The 26,773-nt window shown below is 58.6% G+C and overlaps 1 protein-coding gene across 4 annotated transcripts in view; it reads right to left on the bottom strand.

The window, feature by feature from the left end:
* The window catches only part of LOC125154492 (phospholipid-transporting ATPase ABCA3), a 44,880-nt gene that overhangs the window by 10,918 nt on the left and 7,189 nt on the right, over positions 1 to 26,773 (bottom strand). The window contains exons 3-21 of one of the 4 annotated variants that reach the window (XM_047838873.1): positions 25,742 to 25,994; positions 24,988 to 25,070; positions 24,626 to 24,890; positions 23,700 to 23,827; positions 22,853 to 23,018; positions 18,735 to 18,994; positions 17,525 to 17,641; positions 17,159 to 17,279; positions 14,281 to 14,454; positions 10,816 to 10,997; positions 8,033 to 8,176; positions 7,451 to 7,580; positions 7,156 to 7,310; positions 6,762 to 6,917; positions 6,435 to 6,645; positions 5,551 to 5,701; positions 3,774 to 3,872; positions 2,667 to 2,853; positions 1,667 to 1,970 (exon numbers count right to left, since the gene is read on the bottom strand). In XM_047838873.1, the coding sequence (XP_047694829.1) occupies positions 1,667 to 1,970; positions 2,667 to 2,853; positions 3,774 to 3,872; positions 5,551 to 5,701; positions 6,435 to 6,645; positions 6,762 to 6,917; positions 7,156 to 7,310; positions 7,451 to 7,580; positions 8,033 to 8,176; positions 10,816 to 10,997; positions 14,281 to 14,454; positions 17,159 to 17,279; positions 17,525 to 17,641; positions 18,735 to 18,994; positions 22,853 to 23,018; positions 23,700 to 23,827; positions 24,626 to 24,890; positions 24,988 to 25,041 (3,004 nt within the window). In that variant the 5' untranslated portion in view covers positions 25,042 to 25,070; positions 25,742 to 25,994. Of the gene's footprint in view, positions 1 to 1,666; positions 1,971 to 2,666; positions 2,854 to 3,773; positions 3,873 to 5,550; positions 5,702 to 6,434; positions 6,646 to 6,761; positions 6,918 to 7,155; positions 7,311 to 7,450; positions 7,581 to 8,032; positions 8,177 to 10,815; positions 10,998 to 14,280; positions 14,455 to 17,158; positions 17,280 to 17,524; positions 17,642 to 18,734; positions 18,995 to 22,852; positions 23,019 to 23,699; positions 23,828 to 24,625; positions 24,891 to 24,987; positions 25,071 to 25,211; positions 25,231 to 25,741; positions 25,995 to 26,773 lie in introns of those variants that run through there. The other 3 variants (XM_047838871.1, XM_047838872.1, XM_047838874.1) reach the window with 3 other exon arrangements.

The following is a 26,773-nucleotide window of genomic DNA, read 5'->3' as shown; positions in this document are numbered from 1 at the left end:
CGGAGCCCACGGGCCGGGGGGCCACGTCACGGGAGCGGCGGGGCCTGGGCAAACGGGCACCCCGGGGCCACAGGAGGCCAAGTGGGAGGGCCACACTCCTTCTTCTGCCCCCCAAATGCCTCCCGAGACTGAAGGGAGGCAGCCCTGGACCAGGGCCAGTGGGGCAGGGAGGAGGCCGCTCTGGAGAGGGAGAGGCTCTAAGAGGCAGGCCTGTGACCTCCTGTGGGGCGGCTGGGCGAGCCAGCGGGTAGGGGGCTGCCCTTGAGGGGCGAGATTAGACAGGACCTCCGCCTGTTTCTCTGGTTTTCCAGTTTTTATGGAATGAGTAACCTTTCGTAATCAGGAGAAAAAGGTGGTCTTTAAAAAGAGTGGCCTGAGGGAGTGGGGCCCAGGGAGGAGGAGGATTCCCTCCTCACCAGCAAGAACCCTGGCAAACCCCACTGCAGGTGCCGGACCCTCTGGGCATTCGAGGAGCCAGGACCCGCCCCAGCCCTGCTTCGCTCCGTGGCGGAGATGTGGGGACAGGGGTTCAGACAGGGGTGCTGGGGTCCACCCTATGGTCGCTGGCGGCTGCCCGGCCCAGCATCACATGCACCTACACACGCCCTCACTGCCCTGGCCTGTAAACGGGGTCAAGAGAGAGGACGTCTGCCTTGCAGGCCCTAGGGTCAGCGAGGGGCAGGGACGTGTCCGGGAGCCCTGACCTTAAGAGTGACAGAGGCTCTGCCAATGGGGCCAGAGCTGCCGTTACAGAAGAAAAAGCATCCGATGGCCTTAAAAGCAGTGAAACAAGACCGCACGGCGAGGCGAACAAAGCCGGAAGGTTGCACGCTCGGCAAGGGAACGGACACTTTGGTCTTCCAGAAGGACTCAGGCCAGGGGCATCTGAGGCCATGTCCCGAACCCCCCAGAGCCACCGTGTGCCACGAGATGCCCAGAATCTTTGGGCCAGGCTGGGGGACAGCCGGCAAACGTGGCGGAGGGCACACGGAGGTGACAGGATGTCTCCTGAGGCCTAACCAGGGTCGCAGGGGTGGTCAGGGCCACACTGGGACTCGGGGCAGAAGTGGGCACTGGAAGGCGGGCTGGTTCCGGTTCCGGGACGCAGAGGCATCCAGCCTTCCCCTAAACCAGAGCCTGCTTCCTGAGTCTTTGGGCTGCGGTCCAGCAGGGGGAGGGAGCAGCAAGCCAAGGCCACCTTCCCCCACGTCTGGCCCATCTGACCCGAGCTCCGGGCCTGCTCTGAACCCAGGGCCGCGTCTGACTGCCAGGGCCAGGGACGCAGGTGCTTGGGTCTGAGGTGCTGGAAGAGAGCACCATGTGCCTCAGCGTGTGCTGTGACCAGCCCGGCAAACGAAGGGCAATGGTGACACCACGGAGGTTTCATGTTTCACCTCTGACCCCGACACAGACCTAAGTGGCCGCCCGTCCTGGGCAAACCTTAGTCCCAGATGCTGCCTGTGCCTTCCTGACTCAGGCAACGGCCTTCCCCCTAGTGGTGATGTCCGGAGGCAGTTGTGGTTGTCACGACGACGGGGTGGGGAGAGGGGGACGCAATGCCAGGGATGCTTCTCAACATCCCAGGGTGCGCGGACAGGGAGGAGCCAACGCCCCAAATGCCCACGGTGCCTGCGCTGAGAAGCTGGGCTCCGGGCCCGGCCCTTACCCAGCACCTCCCGCGGCTCCTGGCCCTCGGCCTGCAGCATGGCCTTCAGCTGCTCCGATAGCTGCTGGTCCAGCCGGGAGGCCCCGGGGACAGCAAAGGGCACGACAGTTCTGCCGTACGCGCCCAGGGTCAGCTCCAGCATGGGGTCATCAAAGGTCTCCGAGGAGTAGTTGACGGCCAGGAGGGCCAGGGTGACGCACGTCAGAGGGACCAGGACCTGGGCCACCACCATCTTCCACTCGCGCAAGCTGTACACGGCCTTCTTCAGGAACATGGCCCAGAACTGCTGGCAGTGGAGGGCGAGCTGTGGCAGAGGGGACGGGCTGTCACGGTGCCCCGCGGGGCCAGCAGCACACCCCTGCCCCCCACCCTCAGCCGCAGGCACAGTCCCAGCACACGCCTGGTGGCCTCCAACCGATGCGTGCGCCCCGAGGCCCCAGGGCTTCTTGCAAAGCTCCTCCTTCGATAACACGGGAGATGTGCACATCCGTGTCCCTGCGGGTCCCCACAGGGCCTCGGGGGGGGTCCCACCACACTGGGGGAGCCAAGGCCGCTGCCTTTCCCCCGATCTTGGCAGGGGACCCCGTCTGCGCTCATACGGGAGCCCTCCAAGCGTGGGGACCCCTCCAGGGTCAGACTCCTGCTCTGCCACGTGCTGGCCAGGCCACCGTGACCCAGACTCTGCTTTTCCGTCTGTAAGATAGAGCAGCACTGCCCTTTACTGAGCGAACACCAGGCTTACGGCAAAGCCCTCGGTAAACAGAGCAGAGTCAGCAGCATATGCAACGCGGCCCACTTAGAACAAAACGATATTACAGTCGCTGAATTAAAATGTGCTGGGTTTTCCTTCTCCCTGCTGTGACCACGTGAGCTGTAATCTGCCCTCTTCCCAGTGAACTGACCCTCCAGGAGCCCTCATCTGTCCCCCTGGATGCTAACACGTGGGGCTCAGGGGTCTCCCAGCCTTCCCACACCGGCCGGCCCAGCCCTCGGCACTCACCCCAGTGTTGAGCTTGGCGGTGGTGCACTCGTCCTCGATCAGGGAGCCAATGCCGTCGGTCGGGTCCATGGCCCCGCACAGGTGGCTGTCCACTGCCCAGTCGCTCGCCCGCCTCTCGTGCTGGTATTGCAGGGCAGGGAGCTGGATGGCCTGGATGTCCATGCTGGTGTCCACCAGTTTGCCCACACTGTGCCAAGACACAGGAGGCCCGGTCACCGCTCAGCTCCCCGCGGGGGCCGTCAGGGAGGGAGGAGGAGGGGCACGCTGTTAGCTCTGCTGGCTGTGCTTTGTCTCCTCACGTGCCCATCACCAGATGCCATCAGAACACCAGACGCGGAGTCCACGAGGGACAGATAACCAGACAAGGCCCCTGCCCACAAGGACCGCGGTCTCCCTGCGAGATGGGCCAAAGCCACAGGGACGGGGAGGGGGGTACTGGGGGCATGATGGAGGCCCCGGGAGTACAGTTGTGCCAGCACTGGGCGCCATGGGTCCGGGCGCCCGGGGCCGAGCTGGGACCGACGGGCAGGTGCGTGTGCTCCGGGAGGAGCCGCCCAGGAATGGCTCAGTGGGGACGGGTGTGCGTGGGGGGAGTGCAGGCAGCGGCCGGGTGGGTGGTGGGGCCGCGTGGACACCCGTGAGCCACCTGATATGTGCACACCGCGCACACACTCACTGTTCTGCCTCCTCGCTAGGTCCCGGGATCCTCAGAGAAAAACATGTACCTCACACGTACTTTTGTTCCTTCCAGTCCCTAGCACTCCATCTGCCAAATAGGCGCTGGAGGAAAATCTGGTGAACATCTTCGCCGCCCCGGGCAGCCCCTGCCGCCCGCAGTTCTGGGGGCCTGCCTGTCGGGCCCGCATGGTGAACAGAGGCCGCCTGGCCGCCTGCACCCTCCCCATGAAGGGGGGTGGGGCGGAAGTTTCCGGAGAGGAGATCGGAGTTCAGCCGCCCTCCGCCTTCTGAGTGCCCTGGGGAGCTGGGGCCCCGCCCATGCCGGCGCGCCCCCCTCAGGTCGGGGTTGGATCTGACAGGGGGCTGCTTCACCGGCACGCTGTCGACAAGCATCGGCGCCTAGACTGATGGACGCCCGCGTTTACTGACCGGAGGAAGACCTCCTCCATGGTGGTGACCGAGGCCCCGAAGCTGGCGATCCCCAGCTCCTTCTGCTGCTTCTCCAGTTTGGCAAACAGACTTTCGAACCTGGAAGCAAGACCTCGAGTGAAGAGCTGCCTCTCAGTGACTTTGGAGGCAACTTATTCCTCCACGTGGCCCGGGGCAGGGCAGAGCGGCCTTGGCGCCTGGAAAAGCTGCCTGGAAAACCGGGAGTTGGGTTTGTTTCTCCCTCTTTTTCCCTACGTGACATTTTAAGAGAGAGAGCATACATGCGCAAGCTGGGGACGGGGGCAGAGAGAAAGAGAGAGACAGAATCTTAAGCGGGCTCCACACTCAGTGGATCCCACGAGCCCATGAACTGAGCGGAAATCAGGAGTCAGATGCTCAACTGACTGAGACACCCAGGCACCCCGGCCACATGACCTTCTGCCGTGAGGACTTAGGCCTGAGATACTGTTTGCTAGAAAACATCCACGTGAAATCACAAAACCAAAAAACCAAAAAACCTGGAGGATATTCATTCAATTGCAGGGTAGCGCTTTCTAAGGAAAAAACTCACAGAGGAAAAGATAGGACTGGTTAAATGTAAAGTATCTGCATGGGGAAAAAAGTCCCACAAAATCAGTCAACGGCCAAATGGAAAAAATTGCAGCAAAAATGGTTGATATCGCTCCATAAAATGCTCTGACTGATACACGAGCGAGAGACAGGAACACACGATATCCAGAGAAAGCCGTGTGAACGGCGGCAAGACCGACCTCCTGTTAGCAGGAGCGGAAGGAAAACAAAATGCCATTTCAGCCACTGGCTATGCAAATATTTAAAAAACAACTTCATCAAAGCTGGCAAGCGTGGTGTAAAATGGACACTGTCCCGTCCTGCTGACGGGGAAGTCACGTACATCACCTCTGCGGGAGGAACTTGGTCCCCTTTGCCCTTCCTGAGGGGGTCACTGGAGATTTAGACCAAGAGTTTTTTTTTTTTTTTTTTTTTTTTTTTTCAACGTTTATTTATTTTTGGGACAGAGAGAGACAAAGCATGAACGGGGGAGGGGCAGAGAGAGAGGGAGACACAGAATCGGAAACAGGCTCCAGGCTCCGAGCCATCAGCCCAGAGCCTGACGCGGGGCTCGAACTCACGGACCGCGAGATCGTGACCTGGCCGAAGTCGGACGCTTAACCGACTGCGCCACCAGGCGCCCCATAGACCAAGAGTTTTCTAGAAGGATGTCTCCTGGTGTATTCTTGGGGGGAAACCAGGAGTGCGTGGTGCTGGAACAGATGTTGACGAAGTCACGGTGTGACGGAGTGGGGGAACCCAAAACCACACCATCGATCGGGCTCATAGCAATGCTAAACAGACTTTAAAGATTTATACCCCAAAGTTTCTGAATGTGAATCAAGGGTTGGGTTCTTACCCCCCACACCAGAACCTGCTCTGTTCACAAGGCTTCGGCGCGTGACTCACAGCGTGAGACAAAGAAGACACACACATTCATGATTCCATGAGGAGCTCATGGGCGCTGTGCGCGGGCGAACCTGGGGGGAGGGGCTGGCCGTGTGCCGAGAGGGACGGCAGACACTCTCCACCCAGGGAGGGTTCCCAGTTCCATGGCACTGGTTCTCCACCTGCTGTCACAGCTGTGGGCTTGGGAGCCCTGCTGGCCGAGCCTGACAGGCAGGAGCGGGGGACCCTACGCACGGAGCCTCCAAGGCCCACTGAGCCCCCTTCTCAGGGCCGTGCCTGCACCCCCGGGGACGCATACCTGTGGGTGCTCTCCTTGGGCAGGATGAAGGACAGCTCTGCACCGGCTCTGCTCTCCAGCGTGGCGCTGGGGACGTGGTGGCGCACCAGCCGGGAGATGGCCTCGGGGTCACAGTGGGGCTCCTTCACCAGCGTCATGTGGTAGCCCGCACCTGCAACAGCGAGGAGCCCCCCCGGGACGCCGTGTCCCACTTCTGCCGTCCCTCTGGGCCCTCGGCTCGTGACCAGGACAGGTCGTGGGAAAGAGGCCGGAAAGCAGGGACGGCGGCACTGGAGAGGATGCACCTGGACCCCTCAGTGCCAACCTCGGGGCTTTTCTCCCAGGCCCTTGCTGGGCGGAGACGCTGGGGGACCTGGGAGCGCTGCCGGTAAGGACGTGAGGCCCAAGCTGGGCTCTGTAGTCTACTCTCAGGCTGCGGCAGGAACCGTCCCCAAGACCTGCCCTCTCTGCTTTCTCCACAAGGGAGCTCCGGACAACGGCGGCCCCGAGGGTGACCACGTCTGGTCGCCATCCGCCGGGCAGGGCTGTGCGCCGGCCAAGGGACTGGGGAAGGGAGGTGTACAAGTCCCGGGGTGTCTGAGGAGGGGAGCTCGTCTGCTGGTGGGATGTCGGTGGGCCTGGGGCGTCGGACCATGAGCTGCCTTCGAGGGAGCCACACTCACATGGCAAACCCAGCCCTGGAATGTGCCACAGGCCGTGCGCCTCCACGGTAGCCAGTGTGGCCTCTGCAAGGGCACCGCTGGTCTCGGCGGCCTTGGCTGATGCTTGGCTGCCCCTTCCCGGTCACGGCGGGACGTCGTCTTAACCCAATCAAGACTGCTCCCGCGCCCCCTCCTCCCTTCCCGGCCCCGGCCCGGCCGCAGGGCCCCGCCCGCCCCGCTCACCGTACTTCTGCTTGAGGAACAGCGAGGACCCGCAGCACTGAAGCTCCCCCTTGGCCATGATGGCCACGCGGTCCCCCAGCAGGTCGGCCTCGTCCATGAAGTGCGTGGTGAGCAGCACGGTGCGCTGGCTCTTGTGCTGCTGCAGCAGGTCCCAGATGGCCCTCCTGGAGACGGCGTCCATGCCCGAGGTGGGCTCGTCCAGCATCAGCACCTGCGGGCCGGACCGAGGAGCCGGTGGCGGGGGTGGCGGGGTGGCGGGGTGGCGGCGGCTCCCCGTGGCCGCCCGCCGTGCTGGGCGCCCCGCCCCGGGGCCTCCCGCCCGCCTACCTTGGAGCCCGCGATGAGGGCGATGCCGATGGACAGCTTGCGCCTCAGGCCCCCGCTCAGGCACCTGCTCAGGGAGTCCCGCTTGTCCTCCAGGCTGAGGGCGTGCAGCATCCGCTGGACCTCTTCGGGGCACTTGAGGCGGGACAGGCCCTTCAGCTGAGACAGCGGGGGCAGGGACGTCGGGCAGGGGCTCCTGGCCTTGGCGCCTCCTCCTTCCCTCCGCGTGCTGCGCCGCGTGCCCTGACTTCCCTCCCCGCCGCCCCGCTGCAGGTCTGCGAGCGGCTGCTCCAGGTGGGTTCTATTTGGTGAGAAGCTGGGGGTTCACGCCTTGGGGCCCAAGCTCGCAGACAAGGAAACCACTACACGACCTAAGCGCACTCAGCGGCCGGCTCACCTGTGCGTAGAAGTACAGGTGTTCTGCGACGGTCAGGTTGTCAAACAGGATGTCGTGCTGCGGGCACAGGCCCAAGCTCTTGCGGATCTGAACCATGTCCTGTGAAATCTCGTACCCGTTGATATACGCCCGGCCGCTGGTTGGGGGAAAGAGACCTAGGGCCAAGCAGAAGACCCGGAGGCCGAAGTTCAGCAGGAACACCGGACCCTCTCCCCACCCCCGTCAGCACGAGGTGTGACCCTTGTCTGGCCGGACCGCTGACCGGCCGGCCGGAGCCGAGGCCGTGGCGCCTCACCTGTGAGCATGGAGAGGGTGGTGGTCTTCCCCGCGCCGTTGTGGCCCAGCAGCACCGTGATCTGCCCCTCGTACAGGTTCAGATTCAGGTCTCTGACGGCTGCTTTGCCCTTGTTCCCCACTCTGAACACCTGCAGCGAAGGCCGAGGGCGGCCCTGGACTTCAGGCCCTGCCTGGCCCCCAGCCCCCGCTGGAACACCTGCCCGACGGGTCTCAGGAGACAGTGCCCAGCGTGGCCGGTCAGTGCAGAGGCAGGAAATTTCTGGCGAAGTGCTGATTGGAGGCCATGCCTCCCCCCACCCCCGCCCCGGGTGATGTCTGTCCCGCTTCAGTGGACCAGCAAGTGTTTGGGGGCAGGGCTGACTCCGTGGTAAGCCCAGGCAGCATGCACTGCTGGCTCCCCCGAGTCACCTGAGCCCTGGGGACAGAGCCTGGGGAGGGGTCAGAGAGCAGCCACGGGGGTCTAGGAGCAACAGGGCCTGGGGGACGGCCCCCAGCTTGGAGACAGCCCTGGGCAAGGTGGCAGGTCTCATGCCCCGTGTCATGAGGTCCCCGTCCCCACCCACCCCACAGGGTGCAGCACCTTGGTCACATGCTTGATCTTGATCCCGGCCACCAGGTCCTCTGGCTCAGCCTCAAAGTACTCGGTTCTGAGCACTTTCTCTGGATCATCATCTTCCTCTTCTTTCCCCAAAACTGTCCGTGGGTGCCCGCACCAGTACGAGGGCTGGGGTGGAAAGCAGACGGGTCTCAAGCAGCCAACTCGTGTCAGTTCATTGTGTTTGTGAGGAATGGCAGCAGGTTCCCCGACACGCCAAACACTGTCAGCAAACAGCCCTCGCCCGGGGCCCTGCTGCACAGGTGGGGCGGCCCGAGGCCTCTGTGGGGCGCAGGTGCACGCGGCTCCTCCCTCATCTACCTGGGGAGGCTCTGAGCCTCTTTCCTGACCCGCCATTTGGGCACACAATCCCTGACAGGCTTGTTGGTGGTGCAGACAACTCACACGTGACACAGATGAAAAGTAAATGAGGACCTTTAAACCAAAGACAGGCTGCTGAATGTTCCAGTCCGGGGTGCTGTCCGGGCAAAACAGGAGGGAGGCTGTGTCTCCACGCCTGACTGGCCCTCACTCAGCTACACAGGAGCTCACAAAATAAGCAAGAGGAGCCAAAAGGCCTGGCCTTCCCTTGCTATGAGGAAGCTTCCCCGCCCTCTGTCTAGACAAGGACCGCAGCCATCTGTCTAGAAAATCCCTGCCCAATGTCTAGACAACAACCCCTGCCTTCCATCTAGACAATAACCCCTGCCATCTGTATAGACAATGACCCCACTCTCCATGTAGACAATGACCCCTGCCATCTGTATAGACAACGACCCCCGCCTTCCATCTAGACAATGAGCCTCGCCATCTGTCTAGACAACGACCCCCATCGTCCATCAAGACAATGACCCCTGCCCTCTGTCTAGACAATGACCACCACCATCTGTCTAGACAACTCCTGCCCTCTGTCTGGACAACGACCGCCGCCTTCCATCTAGACAATGACCCCTGCCATCTGTATAGACAATGACTACCACCATCTGTCTAGACAACTCCTGCCCTCTGTCTAGACAACAACCCCCGCCTTCTATCTAGACAATGACCCCCACCTTCCATCTAGACAATGACCCCTGCCTTCTGTCTAGATAAAAAACCATGCCCTCAGTCTAGACAAGGAACCCTGCCCTCTGTCTAGCCACAACAAAGCCAGGCTGTGGGATGCGTAAGAATACAGCCACAGGCCACGCAGAACCCCTGCCCTTGGGTGGTCCATGGGCACAGATGACACACGGGTGTGGGGAGGGTCACAGGAAAGGGAAGAACCGGGCCCTGGGAGAGCCGCCCCCAGCTAAGCCCCACAGGGGCACCCCCATCTCCGTTCTTGGGGCACCCCCATCTCCGTTCTTGGGGCACCCCCATCTCCGTTCTTGGTACTTCCCATGCCTGGAATGGTTCTAGCACACCACGGCCTGTTGGTCTTTTTTTTAACGTTTGTTGCTGTTGTTTGAGAGAGAGGGAAAGAGAGAGTGCGCGCGTGTGCACAAGCATGAAGGGCAGAGTGAGAGAGAGGGAGACAAAGAATCTCAAACAGGCTCCAAGCTGTCCGTGCAGGGCCCAGGGTGGGGCTCGAACCCACAAACTGTGAGATCACGACCTGAGCCGAAATCAGGAGTCGGATGCTTAAGTGACTGAACCACCGGGTGTCCCCAGCCTGTTGGTCTTAAGGGACACACTTCTCACGTTTTACAGGGCTCTGAGATCAGAATGTGTCACAGATCACGGAGTGCCACAGTTAACTGTCACCATTTGTCTTGGTGAGAAAGTGACAGTGCCCCTATGGATCAGGGGCACCTTAGATGTGATGAAACACTCCAGTGTCTTCATGGTGAGTATGTGTGGAACCAGAGAGGGGACACTCAGGTGGCACCTCACCCGCCAGCAGCAGGGACTGACGGACCACATGGTGGTGGCCCCACGCGGTGCTGTGCTAAAAACGAAGGTGATTCCTGAAAATGCAGATACTTATTCAAAGATGAAAACAAAACTTATAATTATGCACAGGTATCTAAAAGTCTATTTATACACAGATTCACACACATTTGTATTTAAGATAGCTAAGTTAGGTTAAAAAAAAAAAAGCTTCAGGGTGCCTGGGTGGCTCAGTCAGTTAAGTGTCTGACTCTTGGTTTTGGCTCAGGTCATGATCTTGTGGTTGGCGAGTTCGAGCCACGTGTTGGGTTCTGAGCTGACAGTGCGGAGCCTGCTTGGGATTCTCTCTCTCTTTCTCTCTCTCTCTCTCTCTCTCTCTCTCTCTCTCTGCCCCTCCCACACATACACACACAGTCTCTCTCTCAAAGTAAAATAAACTTAAATAAACAAAAAAACCACCCCAAACAAGTTTCGAGACTTGTGCAACATGGTCCCCTTTTCGTAAAAGCAAGTGTGCGTATATCACGCACCCACAGGCTCAGGCTGCCGGAGGGTACGTGCTCAGAACAGTCTGAACCACTGCACACCAAGGGGTCAGCACGGCTCGTCTCTGGGCGGTGGGACTGTGCCGGGAATCCCAGCAACGCGATCATTTTTACAAGAGGCTGGAGGCTGTGTTACTTGGTAGGCGGAGGAACCAGTGGGATATTTGTTTGACGTGAGGCCAGGGGTGGGCGTGTGCCGCCCCGTGCTGCTCAGGGCCTTTGGGACACACGGCTCCCTGACTGCACGCGGGACATGCCCGATGAGGCGTTGAGTGCCAGGGACCGGAGGGGCCCGGGGCGTGTGCGGGGGACACCCCTGCCCCCGCGCGGAAGAGGGCCACCAGCACTCACCGTGATGAAGAAGTACCAGGGCTGGGGCACGCCGAACTGCCCCGGGAACACGGCCTCCACGTACCAGGTCACCAGGCCGTAGAGCACGGAGTCCAGCAGTAGCATGCCCAGCACTTGCCCAAAGGAGAAGTCATCGTCCACATTGACGGGACTCAGGAGGTTTCGCCACTGGACGCCCACGCCTGGAAGACACCGGGACGGGGGCCTGAAACGGCCCGTCGGCCCCAGCGGCACCGCGCGCAGGTCCCCGCCAAGCCAGCGCGACTTCTCCCTTCCCGCTTTTACGGCACACCTGCGACTTTCCTCGAGGCTCTAGACAACAGCGAGCCACAAAATCGGAAAGTTACAGAACCAGCAAGAGCCTGCGGACTGACGAGGGAGGCTCAGGTTTGATTTACGACCTACGTGCACATCCGTCCACGTCCACGTCCGCACACACGCAGACACACATGTACATATGCACGGTCTGGGTGAAGGCCAGCTCTGGAATAGCGGGCATTCAATCCGGGTCTTTTCAGAAACCGGGAGGACCTGACTCACACACAAACTCTCCTTAGCGGCGCTCCTAGGGTTTCGTCTTCTGTGGGTTTGCCGACAACAGCCCAAACGGTGCTTGGGGATTGGCCCCAGGGCCCCTCGCGGAAATGGCTATGCTCTGGCTTTGATCACTGTTCATTCTCAAGCAATTAGAAGTTTGCGTGTGTAAGTAAATTCAGCGTTAGGGTGCCTGGGTGGCTCAGGTGGTTGAACGTCTGACTTCGGGCTCAGGTCATGATCCCACAGTCCGTTGAGTTTGAGCCCCGCATCGGGCTCTGTGCTGACAGCTCAGAGCTTAGAGCCTGCTTTGGATTCTGTCTCCCTCTCTTTGCTATCTCCTCCCATCTCCTCTCGTGCTCTCTCTCTCAAAAAAAAAATAAACGTTAAAAAAAAACAACAAAAAACAACTTGAACCTAAGTAAATTCAGTGTAGAACATTGAGAACAAGAGTGGCTGTATAGTTATACTCTTCTTTGTTAATGGCTTTAAAACAAAGTGTCTGAACCCTGCAAGGCGCAGTGCATCTTATTTATTTATTTTTAAGTGTTTACTTATTTTTGAGACACAGACAGTGTGGGTGGGGTAGGGGCAGACAGAATCCCAAGCAGACTCCACGCTGTCAGCACAGAGCCCAGGGTGGGGCTGGAACTCATGAGTCGTAAGATCATGACCTGAGCTGAAATCAAGAATCAGACGCGGGGTACCTGGGTGGCTCAGTCAGTTCAGTGTCCGACTTTGGCTCATGTCATATCTTGCACTCTGTGAGTTCGAGCCCTGCGTCGGGCTCTGTGATGATAGCTCGGAGCCTGGAGCCTGCTTCAGATTCTGTGTCTCCCTCTCTCTGCCCCTCCCCTCCCCCCCCAAAAATAAACAAACATTGAAAAAAAAAAGAGTCGGATGCTTAACCGACTGAGCCACCCAGGTGCCCCATAAATGTAGACTTTTTTTTTTATTAAAAAATTTTGTTTTACATTTTTAAAAAAATTTTATTTTTGAGAGATAGAGAGAGACAGCACAAGTGGGGGAGGGGCAGAGAGACAGAGGGAGACACAGAATCCGAAGCAGGCTCCAGGCTCTGAGCTGTCAGCACAGAGCCCGATGCGGGGCTCGAACTCACGGACTGCGAGATCGTGACCTGAGCCGAAGTCGGACGTTCAACCGACTGAGCTACCCAAGCGCCCCCATAAATGTAGACTTTTAAAATGCACTGTCAGAGGCACCTGGGTGGCCCAGTCGGTTAACTGTCTGCCTCTTGATTTCAGCTCAGGTCATGATCTCACAGTCTGTGAGACTGAGCCCTGCATCAGGCTCTGAGCTGACAGTGCAGAGTCTGCTTGGGATTCTCTCTCTCTCTCTCTCTCTCTCTCTCTCTCTCTGTCTCTGTCTCTCTCCCTCTCTACCCCGCCCCCCTGTGCTTGCCTATTCTCTCTCTCAAAAATAAATAAACAAGTGTACATTTATCATATACTACTAAACACAGAAACACAGATTTTTTAATGAGTATTTTTAGAATGATGGAAACAGCACGAGTGGCGGAGGGGCAGAGAGAAACGGAGACACAGAATCTGAGGCAGGCTACAAGCTTCTGAGCTGTCAGCACAGACAGCTCCAGCTCATGGATGGCGAGATCACGACCCGAGCTGAAGCCACACGCTTAACCAACTGAGCCACCCAGGTGCTCCAGAAACACAGTTATTTAAAAGCCAAAGTGTCAGGGGCACCTGGGTGGCTCAAGTGACTGAGCATCCGACTTCTGCTTGTTCATGATCTCATGGTTCCTGAGTTCAAGCCTCACAGAGGGCTAACTGCTGTCAGCGTGGAGCCTGCTTCGGATCCTCTGTCTCCCTCTCTCTCTCTCTCAAAAATAAATAAACGTTAAAAATAAATAAATAAAAGCCAACGTGTCAGAAGACCCTGCCAAAGAAGAAAATATTTCTAAAGACAAGGCCACGTGGAGGTGCCATGGGCTCTCTCCTCCCACAGACCCCCGCCAGGAAGCCACAAGAGCCAGGACTGCGGGGAATGAGGCCAGGCAGCCCGAGACAGAGACCCGGGGTGCACGGGGCCGGCACCGTAGGGGCACAGGTCAGTCCCGGGATGGGAGACTGCACTTCACCCCCTGAGAGAGGAGGCCAGAGCAGCGGCACGCGCTCGGGGACGGACGCCGGCACAGGGCGGCCACGCAGAAGTTCGTGGTCCCCCTCCCGCCTCCTCTCAGCACAGGGGCAGGGACAGCTCCCTCCAAGGTCCTGAGCGCCTGGGGAGCCCTGGAGAGCCCTGGTGGCACGCCCCAGCGGGTGGCTTTCAGGGTTCAACCAGACCCTCTCCACACTTTCCAGAAACCTGAGCGGGAGGCAGCCCAGGTGCCAAAGTCAGCACAGTGATGCGCTTTGTTCAACCCGTGACGTTTACAAGATCAGGAAATTTCACAACACTCAGGACAACAGCTCTGGCCTGTGACTTGATTCACTCTCAGGTGTCTGTGCCCTCATCCCCCCTTACTGCGCAGGGAGGGGCTGGTTCTGGTTCTGCCACTTGACCGACAGCAGGGGGTTGTCTCCCCCCCCCCCCCCCGCCCCGTTCCCTGTAGACTTTGGGACCAGGTGCTGAGTCAAGACCCCCACGGGGTCCCGCAGCAACAATGCCCGCCACCCTCCCCCACCCCGCCACCAGCAGGACCTTGAGGCCGCACTGCCCCCCCACGAGTGGTGGCCATGCAGCGCGGGACACGTTAACGCTCTGTCCTCTGGGCTTCAGGGCTCCTGCCCCGCCTCCCGCCTGCTGGGACGTGAGCCTCCCCGTGACTGAGCACCTTCTGTCCCACCCCCGGCTCGCTGGGGTGCCCTGCTCGGAGCCGGAGCCACCCCTGGTCAGGCTCTCTTAGTAACTCAGTCGGCGAGGGCAGCTCTCCAGAAGGAAAATACTCACCTTTTGCTTCAAATTTCCCCATGAGCTGGGCCCCCATCGCCATGGCGACATTGGACAGGAGGCAGGACAGGAGCTTCTGGCTGAGGGTCATCCAGTTGTATCGGGGGGCAACGAAGAAGTAGGGGGTGTACGTGAAGAAGTACAGGAAGCCCCCTATGGCTGCTGCCATGTTGGCTACGGATGGAGAGAAGACAGGTGTGCCGAACACGGGCTGCAGCGCAGGACTGAGGACCCCAGGCACCACCCACGGCCTCTCCTCTCGTCTGGGCACGTGTGCCGTGGGGAACGTGACCCCCAGGCCGACTTCCCCAGCCCTCTGCTGCAGACTGCACCTTGACCGTGCACACCGGACCCCCCAACCCCCCGGCCCGACCCCGCTTCCCACCAGGCATCCCACTCACCAGGGAGCCTGGCACACACCAAACAGACAAGCCTCTCCTCTCCCCTCCCCTTCCCTCCCGGAGTAGCCAAAATCAAGAGCCAGAGGCCCCGCTGACTGAGCCTAGAGACTTTTAAGAATATTGAACCCACTCTAAGCTAACAGTGTTTTTACAAAAATCAACTAGATTGCCCACAATTTAGTGAGAAAGGTGGCACCGTGTTATGCTTTTGCAAACCTCTGTAATGTCTGATTTAAGAGGTTAGAGCTGGATTCTCGTATCTGCTCCCCGTTCACCCTGCCGTATCACACCGTTTGGGTTGAGGCCCATGAAGGAAACCGCCTTCATCCAGATAAGTAGTTGGAAAAGGAGGAGGAATTTTAACAGCCTTCTCGATATTTCCGGACATTCTTCTCTGAGACGGCCTACTCAGGCGGTCGTTTCTCAAAGGCCACGTGCCACGTGGACTCAAACTGACCAAAGAACTTTTCGTGCTCTGTTATGTGAAAATCCACCTGTCTATCCTGCACTCTGAAGGGGCTGTGACCCGTGCGTGATTTTGTAATGTGATACGTGGGTCGTGAGGAAAATATTGCTTGTTGAGCTATGTGGATCTTTTAAATGTAAATAAATACATTTTATTATGTGACATACAGAAAAAAATCTCACCGGTAACATGGACACCAACCTCCTAAGAGATCAAGCGCGTCGTCACGCGCAAGGTGTTAGATTCAAGTATGTAAAATCCTACTTTGGCTTGAAAGCTTGAATTTTACAATTGACATCAGGGGCGCCTGGGTAGTTCAGTCGGTTGAGCTTCCGACTTGGGATCAGGTCATGATCTCGCCGTTCCTGGGTTCAAGCCCCTTGTCTGTGCTGACAGCTTGGAACCTGGAGCCTGCTTCAGATTCTGTGTCTCCCTCTCTCTCTGCCCCTCCCCTGCTTGTGCTGTGCTCTGTCTCTCTCTCAAAAATAAATATTAAAAAGAATTTTAAAAATTCAATGGATGTCAGATACTGCCAGTTATTTTCCTTAAAAACCAGCTCCCATTTGAGAAAGTGCCAAATATCCAAGGGGAGTAATCATAGTCTGATGGTCATTCTTCCCAGCAAACACGGTGTCCCGTGAGAACAGTGGCTAGTTCAGCTGACAGCTCAAACAGGTGCACACAAGCTTTCCCTCCAGACACCTCCCCACACCCACCAGCATGGCTTCTACCAAAACACCCCCAGGGCACCCGAGTGGCTCGGTCGGTTGAGCATCTGACTTTTGATTTGGGTGCAGGTCATGATTCCGGGGTCTTGGGATCGAGCCCCACATTGGGCTCCATGCTCAGTGTGGAAATTCTCTCTCTGCCCCTTCCCTGACCTCTCTCAAAGTAAATAAATAAACTTTTAAAAAACCACCCCCCGAATCAGAAAATGACAAGTGCTGGCGAGCTGCGGGGAAAGCGTGTGCCGCGGGCGGGAACGGAGAGCGGCGCGGTCGCTGTGGCAAAGTCTGGCAGCTCTTCAAACAACTAAACAGAGGGTCAGTGGAGGACCCACAACTCCCGCTTCTGGGTCCACAGCCCCAAGGGCTGGAGGCGGGTCTCGGAGAGGTGCCTGCGCGCGCGTGGTCACGGCTGCACGATTCACAAGCGCTGGACCGTGGAAGCACCCGAGTGTGTGGTGACGGGTGGATAAGCCAAGTGGCCCATCCACACGACAGAACGTCACTCGGCCTTACAGGGGAAGGGAATCCCGAACCCGCTGTGACGTGGATGAACCCCAGGGCGGTTCGCGCGGTGAGAGAATCAGGCACAAAACGAGAAGTAGGTGTGATCCCGCTCACGCGAGTTCCCGCCACCGCAGAGACAGAAGGTGGATGGTGGGCGCCAGGGCCGGGGAGGGACGGAGAGTCGGTGTAAGGGGGACAGAGCTTCAGTCTGGGGAGACAGAAAAACTCCGGGATGGGTGGTGGGGACGGTTACGACACAGCGTGGAGCCCACTCGACTGTGCGCGCAAAAATGGTTATGGTGGTAAACTGCCCGTTATGTGTATGTTGCCCAACAGCAAAGGAAAAAAGAGACGAGGACAACGCGAGAGGCAGGGACGGTGATCACGGAACCCAAAACCGGGTCAACGTGTGAGCGGGATTTTGTGGAGCCGAAAAAAGACACCAGTCCTCAGACCAAAGCGCAGGTAAAGGAAGAGACACCACCCGGGACTGCCGGGCGACGTGCGCGGCCACGGGAACACACCCGGCACGGACAGCTTTCCACGGCTATTGGACACGACTCGGGCGGGAGAGCAAGGTTAGGACACGCTGGCGGCCAGAGAACAAAGGGCTGGAATCAGGCGCGTGCCCGACGTCCCAAGGACAGGGTCTGAATGAAGGCACAGAGCACAGCAGCCCCCAGCCGTGGCTGCTCTGACTCCGGGCGGGGGGGGGGGGGCGGGGGGGACACGGCAGGGTTTCGCTGGGGCCCCTGCGGGCCCAGAGCAGGACGGCTCACCTCTGCTGAAGAAGGCGCTGACCATGAAGCTGAAGGAGACGGAGGCGGCGGCAAAGCACAGCAGGAAAACCAGCACCAGCGAGGGGTCGCTGTGAGCGAGCACCGCCACGCCCTTCCTCACCTGCGTGGCGGGCGTCCACGGTCACCCAGGCAGGCCGCGGTGGGGAAGGTGGGGACAAAACCAGGAAGACCTTAAACGTTCCCGGCCTCCGACGAGAGTGGACAGGGTGGGAGAAGGGCCGTGTATGCCGTCCTCCCCCCCCACCCCCCACCCCGGAGGCCGAGCCGAGGCCGGGGTCGCCTGGGGTGCCGCGGCGGCCTCTCCCGTCCGCCCGACCGCCAGGCTCCTGGCGAGGCCACACTCACCTTGATGCAGAAGAGCAGGGTCACGAAGGACACGGCCACGAAAAGGAAGAGGAAGAAGAGGAGGAACCAGGCGCTCCAGTGCAGCCAGCTGCTGAGCCCCATCATGCGCATGTACTCCTGGGGAGAGGGCCGCACTGACACCCCTGCACCCTGGCCTGCGGCCCGTGCCTCTGGGTGCATGCGCGTGCCACGCCGGGCCACCGGGGGACTCTCGCGGGTCCCGTTGTGCCGGCATCCCCTGCCCTCCTCCTCCCTCTCCCCACACGTGTGGGCACCAGCGTTGGTTCGTGAGCCATTTCACGTCTGCTGCCAACCGCGTCATCGCCTCACTTCGCTGCTGCTATTTCCGGTGCCCCAGCAGATGGCACCCCCGAACTCTCTCCCGGCCACCTGCCTGCGCGGCTTACAGGCCCCAGCGATCGCAGATGTGGAGTCACTGAGAATACGCTAAGTATCAATTCACCGGCCCTGCAGACACCGCCAGGGAAGGACTTCACACGGCGTCTGGGTCACTATGGGCGCGTCACTGGGATGAGTTTACAGGTGACGCTAGCACACAACTGTACCCGACTAAGGCAGGGATGTTCTTTGCGGCGAAGCTTTCCTTAAGCCCCATCCCAGTGAGCCTGGCGGTCCACACCCACAGCTCTCCCGGATCTGTGCAGAGTGAACGGGCCCTCTGTGAAGGCTGTTTCTCTCTAGAGTAGCTCTGCGCAGCAGAAACGGAATGTGTGTGTATATAATTTAGAGTTTTAGTGGGTGCCTGGGGGGCTAGGTTGGTGAAGCGTCTAACTCTTGATTTCTGTCAGGTCGTGGTCTCGAGGCTCGTGAGTTCGAGCCCTGCGTCAGGCTCTGCACTGTCAGCATGGAGCCTGCCTGGGATTCTGTCTGTCTCTCTCTCTCTCAAAAATAAACTTAAAAAAAACCAACAACAACTTAGAATTTTATAGTAGCCACAACCAAAAAGTGAAGAGAAAGCAGTGTGATTAGTTTCAAAGCCGTGTCTTACTTGACCCAGCACATCCAAACCGTGGTCTTTCCAACGTTTCAGACCTTAGCACGCTATACGCAAAATGCGGTGCTCTGTCGGGTGTGAAAGATCTGGATGTACTGGGCCTGATTTCACAGAAACCCGGGGGTCACCGGCACCACGGTGGGCGTTCGGCCCACGCCCCGCCTGGATGGCGCGGGGCCGCGTGGGGCAGGGTACCTTCAGCCTCCTCTCCTTCTCCTGCACGACGGCCCGGATGACGGTGAGGGAGCTGTAGGTGAGACTCAGCACAAGCAGCAGGGGGAGCTGATATTGCATGGCGACGAGGAACGGGTCCGAGATGAAAGGCGGGTAAGGGAACCTCTTGGCGATCACGGTGAGCTTCTCAAACAGCTGGTGCGTGGAGGCGTTTGCGTGGTACTGCATGATGGCCCGGTCCACCGCGTGCTGCACGGCCAGGAAGCCTTCTCGGATGTACCCTGGGTGCGGAGCACAGCACGTCCCGCACGTGGGTGGGCTCGCGTCAGAAGGGCCGCATCGCGGGCGCGGCTCACGGAGCCGCGTGCCCTGAGCTGTGCCGGGGTCTCCCTGGCGAACGCGGCCCCGGAGCGACACCACCTCACGCTCCTACGGTGTCCCCGGTCTTCTAGCTTGTAGGAGCCGCCCTCATCTCCAGCCCATGGCCCCTGACCCACCCCCAACGCCAGCCGGGCGGCATCTCTCTGACCCTCCCGCCTGCCTCCCGCCTCCACTTCGAAGGACCCCGTGACTGCATCAGGTCCACCCAGACAATCTGGCGTAACCAGCTGCTGTCGTGAGGTCCGCTGACTGGCAGCTTCTATTCCATCCCCCCACCCCCCAAGCTAGCACCACAAAGGCAGGCGGAGTCACAGCCCGAAGGCCTTCGGGCGTTGTGCGCGCTCCGTGCTGGCCCTTTCCGGCCCCCTCCACGTGGGCGGTCATAAATTCTTCCAGTGAAGGGCCAGGGAAGAGCGGCAGGCTGGGGACAGGGAGCTCCAGTCCCGAGCCTGGCCCGGCAGAGCAGCCTAAAGAAGAGGTGGGCACAGCCACAGGGGAGCACAAGGCAGCCCGAGTCCCCGAGGACAGAGAGGGGCACCCTCATTCAAAAAGTACAGTGACATTTACAACACGACCCAGCGTCCTGGAACATGGAAATGCCAGCAGCCTGCAGCCAGCCCCTAAGGAAAAGAGGAGAAAAGAGCCCAGCACGGTGGGTACCACGTCGCCCTTGGGTTTGAGACTTCTGGGGCTGTGGCAGCAGTTACCGACACCCGCCGTGGTGCTGGATGGGGGGTTCAGCTCTTCACAAACCACCTGCAGAGCAGCTGGCCGTGTCTCCATTGGACATGTGGAGCCACTGAGGCAGGGGAGGGACAGGGCCCCGGGACACTGGTCTTATCACGTCACACTGCTGCTTGTGAGGCCTGTCCTGTCACCTCATCTTTGTCACCACAACTTCTGGGGCTGCTCAGCGCTCTGAGGAATGGAGGCGTCACCCTGTCCCCCATCGTCTCCCGCCGCCCGCAGGTCTGTGACCACGGCGAACACCTTTGCACGTGTGCACCCTTCCTCCCTTCTGACTATTCCAGAGGCTGAATTCCCATCAGGGGCTCAGCGGGTCTGAGGTGTGGACACGGGGCCGGGGCAGAGTCCAGGCTGGGGACGCTGAGGGCGTGCTGGGTGCCAGGCCCGCGTCCCTCCCACACCTCAGGGGTCTTTGTGTCCTTGTAACTGGTGTGGACTAATGAGTCCTTAACATAAAACTATGTGGACCCCTGTCATTTGCTGAAATGTTTTCCCCAGGCTCCTACTTGCTTTTAACATTGGTGTTGTATGTATGTACCAGCACAAAAGCAGACACACATATCAATGGAACAGAACAGAGAACCCAGAAATGGACCCACAAATGTAGGGCCAACTAATCTTTGACAAAGCAGGAAAGAATGTCCAATGGAATAAAGACAGTGTCTTCAGCAAGTGGTGCTGGGAAAACTGGACGGCGACAGGCAGAAGAATGAACCCGGACCACTTTCTTACACCAGACGCAAAACTAAACTCTAAATGGACGAAAGACCTAAACGAAGCCATCAGAATCCTCGAGGAGAACGCAAGCAGCAACTTCTGTGGCCTCAGAGGGAGCCACTTCTTATAACACATGTCTCTAAGGCAAAGCAAAAATGGACGCTTGGGATTTGCTCAAGTTAAAAAGCTTCTGCATAATGAAGGAAACAACAAAACTAAAAGGCAACTGATGGAATAAGAGAAGGCATCTGTAAATGACGTATCAGATAAAGGGCTGGTATCCAAAATCTATAAATAACATATCAAACTCAACACCTAACAAAACAAATAATCCAGTGAAGAAATGGGTAAAGGACACGAACAGACATTTCTCAAAAAAACAAAAAAACAACTCAACATCACTCATCATCAGGGAACTATAAATCAAAACCACAATGAGATACCACCTTACACCTGTCAGAATGGCTAACGTTAACAACTCAGGGGACAACAGATGTTGGCGAGGATGCAGAGAAAGGGGAACCCCCTTGCACTGCTGGTGGGAATGCAAACTGGTGCAGCCGCTCTGGAAAACAGTGTGGAGGTTCCTCAAAAATTAAAACTAGAATTACTCTACGACCCAGCAATTGCACTACTAGGTATTTATCCAAGGGATACAGGTGTGCTGTATCGAAGGGGCACATGCACCCCAATGTTTATAGCAGCACTATCGACAACAGCCAAAGTATGGCAAGAGCCCAAATGTCTATGGACTGACAAACGGATAGAAGAGATGTTGTGTGTGATACACATATATACACACTAGAATATTACTCAGCTATGAAAAAGAAGGAAATCTTGCCATCTGCAATGACGTGGACGGAGCCAGAGGGTATTATGCGAAACAAAAGAAGTCAGAGAGAGACAAATACAATTTCACTCATACGTGGCATTTAAAAAACTAGATAGGGGCGCCTGGGTGGCTCGGTCGGTTAAGCCTCCGGCTTCAGCTCAGGTCATGATCTCACAGTTTGTGAGTTTGAGCCCCGCAATGGGCTCCGGGCTGACAGCTTAGAGCCTGGAGCCTGCTTCGAATTCTGTGTCTCCCTCTCTCTCTGTTCCTCCCCGTCTCATGCTCTGTCTCTCTTTCTCCTTCAAAAATAAATAAAAACATTAAAAAAATTTTAAAAAGAAAATAAAAAACTAAACATAGGGGAACATAGGGGAAGAGAAGGAAAAATAAAATAAGATAAAAACAGAGAGGGAGACAAAGCATATGAGACTCTTAAATACAGAAAACGAATTGGGGTTGCTGGAGGGAAGCGGGTGAGGGAGGGGCTGAGTGGGTGATGGGCACTGAAGACGGCACTTGTTGGGATGGGCACTGGGTGTCGTATGTAAGAGATGAATCACTGGGTTCTACTCCTGAAATCAACACTACACTACATGTTAACTAACTTGAAGCTAAATAAAATCTCGGAAGAGAAACAAAACACAAAACAGAGTCATTGGTGTTACGTCTTTTCCTTTTTTGTCAAATTTCAAGTTTGTACCTGGTGCAGTTTGCTGGTCTTTCTCCTGGTGCTTCCAACCTCAGGAAAGTGTCCCCACAAATAGAACAGTCCTGGCCCAGGCAGTGGGTGTGGCTACCCCCTGGTGCATCGTTCAGAGACATTCCTGGGTCTTTCCACCAAAATCTCAAACACGCTCTGCCTCCTACAGGCCGTGGGATCCCGTGTTCTCTGCAACACCCTGGCTGCCTCCTGGAACCCACGGATGGGTCCCAGCTACTCCTCGCTTACCCCTGGCTCCACTCCATTCTAGAACACAACCGTGCTTGTGAGGAGACCAACAGGTCGACTGCCCACCAAGGTCACACGGGACAGACCGACACACGCAAAGACAGGGTACAACTGGCCAAGATCCAGTTTCTGCAAGCGCCCCACGGATGCAATTTAACCCTGGACAACTACTCAAGGACCACACGGCTTACAAAGCCCATTAGCCTGGACACAGTGGAAGCCAGGGAGAGAAGGGAGGTGTGAAACCAAGCCCACAGATCGGATGCAAACTGACCGAAACACAGAGGTTTCCTTCGAGAGCATGTGCCCCCTGGGAACCAGAGAGACGGCCTTTGCCATCCTGAGTATTTTAACCTTTCAGAACCCAGTTTTCCCAGAAGTTTCCCTCCTTCTACGCAGAAGAAGATCAAACGCTCCTTTAGGAGTATTTCTGCAAAGAAAGGCAAGGTGGGACCCCCGCGATCACCAGGCAGTGGCCCAGTGAGGGATCCAGCCGCTGCCCGAGCTTCTCACCAGGTTCTCCGCCGTCGGGGGACGCGGGTTCCCTTGGTCCTGGGTTTGGGAACAGTGGGAAAAGGGAAGTGGTGTGCCATCCTTCGGTCTCTTTCAGGAAAAAGGAGCCTGTTCGGGTCCACATGTAGTTTCTTCGTGTGTAACTGAACCGTAAGTGGTATCTCACCTGTGGGACCAAAGATAAAGCCACTTGCTCTGATTGACAGGCACAGAGGCACACATCCGCGTCAAACCAGAGACCCATCAGGCGGCTCGGTGCCGTGAAGTCACCACCTCTCCTGCCCCTCACCAATGACACAGGGTCCCGGAGCGTCAGAGCGAGTGGTCCTGCCCAGGGCGGCGACAGGGGCCCCGCAGCCGAGCCCCCGCAGTGTTCTCGCCGTCTCGCTATCTACCTACAGGAACTCTGCACCTGAGGCGTCCCTGATAATCGGCGGAGGGCCGCAGAAATAATGCTCGGGGAACTGGACAGTCTTAATTAATCGGGTCTTAATGCCATCAGACGGGCAAAGGACTTCCTTTTGTTTGCTTAAATAGAGAGCTGAAATTCTAATGCCGGGGTGGGCAGGTCCCAGGTGTCTGCTCCTTTCCCACCTGCCCCATCTGTGCACAGAGGCCTGGAGACGTGGGGGGATGAGAGTCTGCAGTGCACTGCCTCCTTCAGGCTTCCTCCACCGTCCAGCCCGCCAGGCTAGCACGGCACCGGGGTGCCCTCCGAGGGGCCCGTGACAGTGACGCTGGCCCCGCAGTAAGGCCAGGTATCACCTCCCAGGCTGGCAGAGCCCCTTTGCAGGCCGGGCTTGTTTTGGGGGAGGGAGAGCGGGGCTTTGTGGGGCGGGGTCCTCACCGCCAGCGGCAGGGGCTCCCTGCTGTGGTTGAAGGTGTGCTCGAACACTATGGCGGCCAGCACGTTGGAGGAGCGGTTGTCGTACCTGACGTAGTCCTCAAAGTCCTTCTCCGAGCGGAAGCCCCGAGCTGTGGGAAAGCCATGAGTTGCCCAAGCGCCCGTCCCACTCAGCACTCTGGCTGCCCCGGGTCACGTTCAGATCAAAGACTGCACAGGTACAGGTTTCCTTTGGGCTTTGTCCGCCTGTCCTCAGGGGTCAGGGAGGCTTTCGTTTTGGGCAGAGAGACCGTGCCCCTCCCCTGCCCCCCCCCCACCCCATCTCGGAGACTGACCCCGAGCGGGGAGGCTGCGTGTGGGGTCGAGAAGATGTGAGTGGATGCTAACGTAATGTGTCACACGGTTTCTCCGTCACCAGACCCCGCTCCACACGAAGGGCTTCCCGGTCATCACCCAGTAAGGGCCAAGGACCTCCCCCCCCAGGTTACATTGCCTAAATCGAGAGGCGGGAAAGGGATCGATCACGCTTTTCACACTGGAAGCAGAGTGAAGGAAGGCGACAGGCACGCGTACCGGGAGTGTCCCTCGGCAGGCTTCCTGATGCCTTCTGCTAGCTCTGTCCTCCCAGAACCACAACCCAGAAAAGGCCCCAGCACCGCACACTCCCGGCACACCTTGCCCCTGTAACGCAAGAGCCTTCCCAGGGCGTGGACGGCCGTTCCCACCACGAGTAATCGGGAGCGGTTCCAAAGCCCGTGCCGCTGCAGCGGGCACACACGGGGCTCCACTCCGCCCTCGCGAGTCTGGTCCCCACTCTATGACGAGTGACCCGCCAACAAGGGGCGATGCTGGTCTGGCCGCCGGCAGGGGCCACTCGCCCGGGCCCGAGCCCCACGGCCAGACGCGACGGGATCCAGGGGACACCTCACCTCTCATGTTGATGACCAACGTCCTCCGCGCCGTCTCTGTGATGGTCTTCACGGCGTCGCTGTGGGACGGGATGTAGGCCAGCTCCCAGGCATCGCCGGGAGGGGGGAAGCTGAAGAACAGGGGCAGCTCCCGGATGGACTGGCCGGGGTAGATGGTGGCGTTGGGCACGTTTTCCGACTGGATCTTCAAGCGGAGCCAGATCAGGATCCCAGAGAAGAGCAGGGGCAGGAAGAGCTCCAGGACGGTGACCAGCACTCTGCGCTTCTGGAAGAGGAAGGGAGGGCGCGGCGGCGGGGGTCACGGCGGCCTCCCGGAGCCGCCCCTCCCGGGTCCCGGCTCCCGGCGCGCCCCGCACACCCACCTGCACCGTGTAGTTCTTCCAGAGCAGGAGCGCCAGCTGCCTGAGCGCCGCCATGTCCGCGCCCACCGGAAGGCCGGGTGCACCTGGGGGCCGGGAGACTCCCTCAGACGGGGCCCTCCTGCCGCATCCCCCCTTCCCGGCCGCTGCGTGGTCGCCAGCGCTGCTCCGGCCGCTCCCAGAGAAGGCGCGCTCCAGGGCGGTGACCGTCTCCTCCCGAGACGCACCCTCAGAGACCGGCTCTATGAGCCACGCGCTGCTGGCGCAGGGTGACCACCACCCAGGTGTCCTCTGTGTCCTCTGTGCTGCCTCTCCGCTCATCCCCCCTCCCCCGGCTTCCCTGGCCACGCTCACAGAACCAGCGAGAGCAGAGAGCGGCGCGGTGGGGAAGACAGGCCGGGGAGGGGGCCTCGCCCTGCTGACCGGGAGCGGACACGGTAGGCGGACAGGTGGGCAGAACGATGGCACGGTGCCCGCCGGCTCTCCCGCCTTGAACGCTCGGGACCAGTTTTTCCTGCTTTAACCGTGAGCGCTGCTATGTGGCCTCCCCGTGACAGAAAGAAGATCTCCAAAGAAAACCCGCCCCGTGGCACAGTGGGATATCATATCTAACACCGGTGCGCAGAGCTGGGCAGAACCGAGAGCGGGGGGGGGGGGGGGGCGTTGTAAAGGCCTCCCTCCATCTGGGGAAGTGCATTTTCCTAGGCGTCTGGGGTCTAGTGTGAGCAGAGACACGGGGCCCAGGTGAGATGCTCACCTGCTACAGAAGGAGGTGGTGTCAGTTAGCTCAGGAAGACCCCACAACGCCCAGGACACGGCAGCACCGCCTTCCGGAAGCTGCTGGCATGAAGGCTGGGGGCGGACCAGGCTGCTCAGACCCAGGGTGGGCACGTGGGCGGTGGAGGTGGGGACACCCCAGAGCACTCCTGGTTCCCGTCCGCACGGCCAGGTAGCGGGCGGGACCTTTCAGGGGCCTTTCGCGGCTCACAGTCCTTCAGGTGAGGAGACGCCTGTGTGACACACGCAGAAAGTTCTGAGTTCGACGAACTGGCTCCGCACACGGGCGGAAACAACCCCACACAACCAGGGGCCGTTAAGAGGCACGAACGCTCGGACAAATGGCTAGGGAATCGTTCCTCCGTGAGCGCACCACACGCTAACACCACCACCCGGAGAAGCCGCCGTGAGACCCCGCAGGCGGAGTGAGAACGCGTGGGTTTTCTTAAAAAGGCCAACTTTACATTTGGCCTCAGTCGGTCGGAGTCATTTCCAGGAAAGCTCTTTTTAAAATGAAACTCTTGCTTTTTTTAGTTAACAAGTGGCGGTGCAGATCCGTCTAACGATGCTCAAAATTTATGCGTTCGAGAGTAGTCAACAAATACTGGTAGAGAGCACGACTCAGAGAAGTTACTTACAAATTAACCTAAGATACGCTTTTAATTAACTGCATGGTTAAAACGTGAAGGCATGAAAGCTGAAATAGTATGGAGTGCTATGAAGTAGTGACTTAATAAACTATCCAAATTCTTTCAAAATTAACAAGGTGGAAAAACTGTCACAAAATCAGTTGTGGACAGTTAATAAAAGAGCAGTGGTTTCGTGAGACCCGTGAGGGCCTGTGGTTTATAAAAGGTTTCCAGAAGCGGGTTAGGCTAAGACGGGAAAGCACTTCCTCAAGCGGGGCCCGTCATCCCCAGGACAGGCGGACGGGCACCCGGCCGGGTTGAACTTTCTTCCTCTACCAAGATGGAAATACAAAAAGGTCACGGTTCAAGGAAGTCTTCTGGTC

The sequence above is a fragment of the Prionailurus viverrinus genome, chromosome E3, assembly GCF_022837055.1.
Source record: "Prionailurus viverrinus isolate Anna chromosome E3, UM_Priviv_1.0, whole genome shotgun sequence".
Taxonomy (NCBI): domain Eukaryota; kingdom Metazoa; phylum Chordata; class Mammalia; order Carnivora; family Felidae; genus Prionailurus; species Prionailurus viverrinus.
The sequence above is the reverse complement of the archived record's forward strand: the minus strand, read 5'-3'. Positions and strand labels throughout refer to the sequence as shown.